General features: G+C 42.8%; 1 protein-coding gene across 1 annotated transcript in view; it reads right to left on the bottom strand.

Moving 5' to 3' along the window:
• Positions 1–1,336: 1,336 nt before the first annotated feature.
• LRRK1 (leucine rich repeat kinase 1) overlaps positions 1,337–6,000 on the bottom strand; it is a 112,243-nt gene continuing 107,579 nt past the window's right edge. The window contains exons 33-34 of the mRNA XM_058155914.1: positions 5,646–5,747; positions 1,337–4,784 (exon numbers count right to left, since the gene is read on the bottom strand). Of these exons, the coding sequence (XP_058011897.1) occupies positions 4,607–4,784; positions 5,646–5,747 (280 nt within the window). The 3' untranslated portion in view covers positions 1,337–4,606. The remainder of the gene's footprint in view (positions 4,785–5,645; positions 5,748–6,000) is intronic.

Raw genomic sequence — 6,000 nt, 5'->3', positions numbered from 1 at the left:
CTTTAATACAATTCCCCATGATGTGGCGACCCCTTTAATACAATTCCCCACGATGTGGTGACCCCAACCGTAAAATTATTTTCGTTTTGAATTTATCGCGCCTGAAGCCGTATTGGCTAGCGATCTGAACTGCTTGCGATTGCCTTGAGGACAGAGGCATTAAAGCGGAGACTCCTCCCCTATTAAGTTTATCGCGCCTGAAGCCAGATTAGGCTAGCGATTGGGAGTGATTGCAGCTGGCTTGAGAGGGAGACATCAGAGCAAAGATTTCTCTCTTTTTTAATTCATCGCGCCTGAAGCCGAATTTGCAATTCTTCGACTCGCAAGTATACTTCCCATATTTCCAAAGGTCTTAGGCGAATCGTCATTCGACCCCCAATGGGGTCCCGACCCACAGGTTGAAACCGCTGGGTTAGGACCTTTGTGGCTCTTTGAGTGTTTTATGTTGCCGACCCCTGCCTTAGTTCAATACAGATTCTCATTATAGGCTGAACTTGTAAGCTACAAAATAGACCAGGCTTACAGAACGTTGCCTAAGCAAAACAAAAACCTCATAACATTTAAATTTAAACAAATTAATAAAAAGAAAGGGAAGATAGAGACAAGGCCAACTTAGTGGTGGCTCCAGACTGAGTTAATGCCCCTGAAAAAAAATTCAGGGTCCTTTACCCTTCCGATGCTTCTGAAAGCCTTAAAATGATTCTTTTTAATGAATTGTTGACGGGATGAAGATTCTTTGACTTTCTAACGGAACATTTTTAAAAAATTGTTCTTTACTTCCTAGAATCGCTACAATTTTTAGGCAGTCTGTAAACATTATAAAAAAACAATAAGAACCAGGTTTAAAATGAATTCAACTTAGCAATTATGCTACTCATTTTATCACTCTAGCACCACTCGCACCAGCCACTAAAGCTGCTGGAATTATAAGTGCCTTATTTACCAATTTTGTACCGGTTCACTGTGTAAATGTCCAGACTAGGGCAAGGCTGCTCTGCTTCCAAACCAAGCTTATTTCAGCCTCCAGTAACAAATCTTAAATTGATGTGGAAAGGCGCCATGACACCTTTAGCAGATGTAACTATCACCTGCCAACTAAGTGTCTGAGTTGCGTCCTGTAATTCTTGGGCGAACTGCTTTATTTTGAGAAAAAAGTTGTTCTGCAATCAGGTCCCTGAAAAGCAGCTTGCATCTAAATTTTAACAATTCGTTCCCAACTGATGTACATATTGTAGACAGCTCCCAAGTTTCAGCAAGGACTGGCCGCCCAGACACTGCCTTGAACCGCAAGACGAGCAGCAAATAAATGTAATAAATAAATAAATCAAGTTTCAAAACACAGACAATGCATAACCGTTTTTTAAAAATTAGGATTTTTTTTTTAAAACAAAAATCAACTATCCGTCCATTTACAAAAGGGTTCCTTTTATATTTGCCACAACACAGCCTTGGTGGCATTTATATAAACGTATTTTCAAAGAGTAACACAAAATATGTTAATAGGTATATAAAGCCAGCAACTATCTCTATTTCTGGGTTGGAGAAGGATACCAAAGGTTAGTGCAAATACATAGTATGAATAACGCTCGGGGCTACTTCACAAAAATGGCAGCCCTGCATCGTACTCTCTGTCTCTGGAACCATTTCTCAGCAAAAGTTTTTGAACTGGGAATGATAGTTTAACAATCTGGAAGGCCGTTGCTTGTCCCAATTCTGGATTACAGGAATGGTAAGAATAGAATAGAATGGGATGGGATGGATGGTATAGGATAGGATAGGATAGGATAGGATAGGATAAAATTATTATTATTTTATTATTATTATTATTTATTGGATTTCTAGACTGCCCTTCTCCCGAAGGACTCAGGGCGGTGTACAGCCAGAATAAAACATAAACAATGTACAATTAAAAACTAAATTAAGAAACTTATTATACAATTGGCCGAAAAATTAAAATATTTAAAATCTAAAAACCCCAATTTAAAACATAAATAGAATTTAAAATTTAAAAATCTAGACAATTTAAAAAGAAAAACCTTAAGCCAGCCCCACATGAATGAACAGATGTGTTTTCAATTCGCGGTGAAAGGTCCGAAGGTCAGGTATTTGGCGTAAACCAGGGGGAAGTTCATTCCAGAGAGTAGGAGCCCCCACAGAGAAGGATCTTCCTCTGGAAGCCGCCAACCGACATTGTTTGGCGGACGGCACCCTGAGAAGTCCCTCTTCTCAGGGTAAAAGAGTTGAAAGGGACCTTGGAGGTCTTCTAGTCCAACCCAGGGGTGAAATCTACTTACCTTCCTCACCAGCTCAGAAGTTCAAACGCTGCCTGAGCACTTCGCATGCGTGCGTCACATCCGCATGCAGACCTTCTGCGCATGCACAAAACACATTACATCCTGGTTAAAACCAGGAAGTAATGACACCTAGACGAAGGGTGTCGCCGGTGGTTCAGCAATTGCTACCGGATCGCCGAACCACAGGCCATGATCGCTACCGGATCGCAAGATCCAGTCAGAGTCGGGAGCATTTCGCCCCTGGTCCAACCCCCTGCTTAGGCAGGAAACCCTACAGCACTTCAGACAAATGGTTATCCAACATTTTCTTAAAAACTTCCAGTGTTGGAGCATCTACAACTTCTGGAGGCAAGTGATTAATTGTTCTAACTGTCAGGAAAAGAAAGGCACTCATGATGAGGCCTATTTAGCTTGCTTCCTACAATTTAGCAAAAGAGATTTTTTAATTAATGCTTTTAATAGACACAGTTCAGGAGGAAAATATTACCAGGAATTGTCTGAAGAAAAATTTGATCTATCTGCCCCATGTTTCTTCCTAAGCTTCTGCAGCTGTATAAGGAATTGGGAAAAAGTCAGATTAAAGAAAAAGCATGAAACCAGGTTTATACTAATGTTATAACAGAGCAGTTCAGTATGAAAGTTCCTTTTTCTGCCCAGTCAAAATAGGAGTTAACTAAGAATGGTGAGTTATGGACTGTTAAGAGGTCAATAGTAAAAACGCAGTAGCAATAAGGACGAATGTATAATAAACAACCCGCAATTAGATCAGAATGCATTTTCTAGTTTCCTTCTGTTGGAAAAATGATCTCATAAAACCTTCTTCCAATTGTCAATACATTCAATAAAAATATAAATGTGATATGCTTCTTTTGTGCGCTGATTGGCTCCGATAAGGCTGAAATGATAGCAATAGCCCTTAGACTTATATACCGCTTCACGGTGCTTCACAGCCCTCTCTAAGTGGTTTACAGAGTCAGCCTCTTGCCCTCCAACAATCTGGGTCCTCATTTTACCCACCTCGGAAGGATGGAGTCAATCTTGAGTCAGTCAGGATCGAACTCCTGGCAGTGAGCAGTGAGTTAGCCTGCCATATTGCATTCTAACCACGGTACCACCACGGTTCTTAATGGCTCTGGATGACAATAAAGTGATAACCACACACACACAGAGACACACATTCGTCGCAATTTAGTCCCTGATCCCTAAATGATTTAAAATCAGCTCGCATTCACTTGGGGCCAGCCTCAAAACTTTCTGGAAACTTTGCTTCTGTGGAATTGAGACGTTCCATGTTTTATCATGATATTCTCAAGACCGCTGGGTTTAACGTGGAAGAGTTAACCTAGAACGGTGTTGGTGAACCTTTTCAGCACTGAGTGCTGAAATGGGAGCACGAGTGTGTGTGTGTGTGTGTTTGAGCATGCCAGAAACTGGAAGAGCAGCCAACCGATGCGCATGTGCACCCCGGGAAGATGATATTCCAGTTTCCGGGGCACGCATGCGCACTGGTCACCTGGTCTTCCAGTTTCTAGTGCGCATGCACACGTGAAGACCAGCTGGCCAGTGCACATGTGGGTGCTGGAAACCGGAAGATCATCTTCCCGGCGTGCGCATGTGCACTGGGCAGCTGCTCTTCCAGCTTCCGGCACTCCGCGTGCGTGAAAACCAGTTGGTCGGCACACCGGACCCCGGAAGAACAACAGATGATGGCTTGTGTCCCCAGAGAGATGGCTCTGCGTGCCACTTCCGGCATGCGTGCCATAGGTTCGGCATCACAGACCTAGAATATAACTATATTCTGAAACACGTTGGGTTTAACCTAAAAGAGCAAGAAAGGCCCTTTCCGCCAGAATCAGACATTCTCCATACAACCTCATTTAACCTAGGTTAGTTCTTTTCATACTGTCAGAATTGGAGAATTTCATACAGACATAATTTATAACTAGAACTGGACTCCCGTCCTCCCCGTTTTCCCCCTGCAGTCTATCACAAGAGTGAAAGTTGACATGCAATTGTCAGTCGTATTCTATCCTGGAAGACAACTATGTCCAAAGTGTTGTGTTTAGCAACGGGCTACAACACAAACCAGCATTACTAAGAACCTGAAGAGACGGGAGTTGGTTGGTTTACACTTGCATCCAACTGGAAGAAGATGTGGATGTTCGTTTGATAGTTACATGGATGGGAATCCAAATGCATGAAGCCTCTTTGGTTTCTCTTAGCAGCAGAACCGGGGAGCCGCCACTCCCTTTCCAGAAAAGTTTGGGTGCCTTCAAGACATCCAAGGGTGTCAGTTTTCTGATCTATAGACACTACCTTCTCTTCCGCAGACAAATTTCAAGTCTCCCTAATTCTTCATGTGATTGGTAGAAAAGATCAAAGTCTTTGGCTCCCCAACTCCTCCAGAGAGCCAAGCACCATTCCATCGACTCATTTCGGTAGCAACACACAACCCGGTCTTTGGACAGAACAGCAGCATCAACCAGTGACCTGAAAAATGAAAAAACACAGATTGATTTACCCAAGAAAATTTCTTGGTAGAACAGGCAGAACTCCTCTTACAACAGTTCATTTAGTGAATTTATCCCATGACTATCATGAAGTGTTGTACCTTAGGATTCTTGATGAACATATCTTTTCTTTTATGTACACTGAGAGCATATGCACCAAAGACAAATTCCTTGCGTGTCCAATCACGCTTGGCCAATAAAGAATTCTATTCTATTCTTCATTCCATTTTTCTATTCTATTCTATTCTATTCTATTCTATTCTATTCTATTCTATTCTATTCTATTCTATTCTATTCTATTCCATTCCATTCCATTCCATTCCATTCCATTCCATTCCATTCCATTTCAATCTATCCTATCCCATCCCATCCCATCCCATCCAATTCGATTCCATTTCAATCTATCCTATCCTATCCTATCCTATCCTATCCTATCCTATCCTATCCTATCCTATCCTAGTGAATGTTCACTATTACAAGGGCATTGAAAAAAGCAATTTATGACCATTTATCTGAGGGACCGTCTCTTGCCGGTTACATCTACTTGACCATGTTGCAGGAATGTTGCATGGAATGTTGCAGGTCCCATCCCCAAGGGAGAAACACCTGGTGGGACCCAGAAGAAGGGCCTTCTCCGTGGTGGCTCCCTCTCTCTGGAACACCATCCCCACAGAGATTAGAATGGCCCCTACTCTAACACTCTTCCGGAAAGCTCTGAAGACCTGGTTCTGCCAGCAGGCCCGGGGAACCCACAGAGAGATGGAGTCCATATGATCTGTTGTCGCCCAGGTGGGGGGAGGGGGAGGCGGGGGGTGATTTTGTTATACCCATATACCCATACCCATAGGAGGCCAGCTCCACAGCCTTCAGCACAGCGATGACTCTTCCCCGCTGAGATGTGGCTTCCTTCTCCAAGCCAATCACAATGATATCACCTCCTTGCCTAGAATGGAGAAACAAGCTGATTATGGACTTCGGGATACATCGGAAGGAAGGTAGATAGGTGAGAAGAGTTATGGAAAGAGGCAGATCTTAACTGGGATTTTCAGATTCATAGATTCGCTTTTTGTCTTCCCCAGTGTTAATTCGGCCATTAATAGCACTAGCACTTAGATTTATATACCGCTCCATAGTGCTTTTATAGCCCTCTCTAAGAGGTTTACAGGATCAGCCTATTGACCCCAAATAATCTGGGT

The sequence above is a fragment of the Ahaetulla prasina genome, chromosome 13 (assembly GCF_028640845.1).
Source record: "Ahaetulla prasina isolate Xishuangbanna chromosome 13, ASM2864084v1, whole genome shotgun sequence".
Taxonomy (NCBI): Eukaryota; Metazoa; Chordata; class Lepidosauria; order Squamata; family Colubridae; genus Ahaetulla; species Ahaetulla prasina.
The sequence above is the reverse complement of the archived record's forward strand: the minus strand, read 5'-3'. Positions and strand labels throughout refer to the sequence as shown.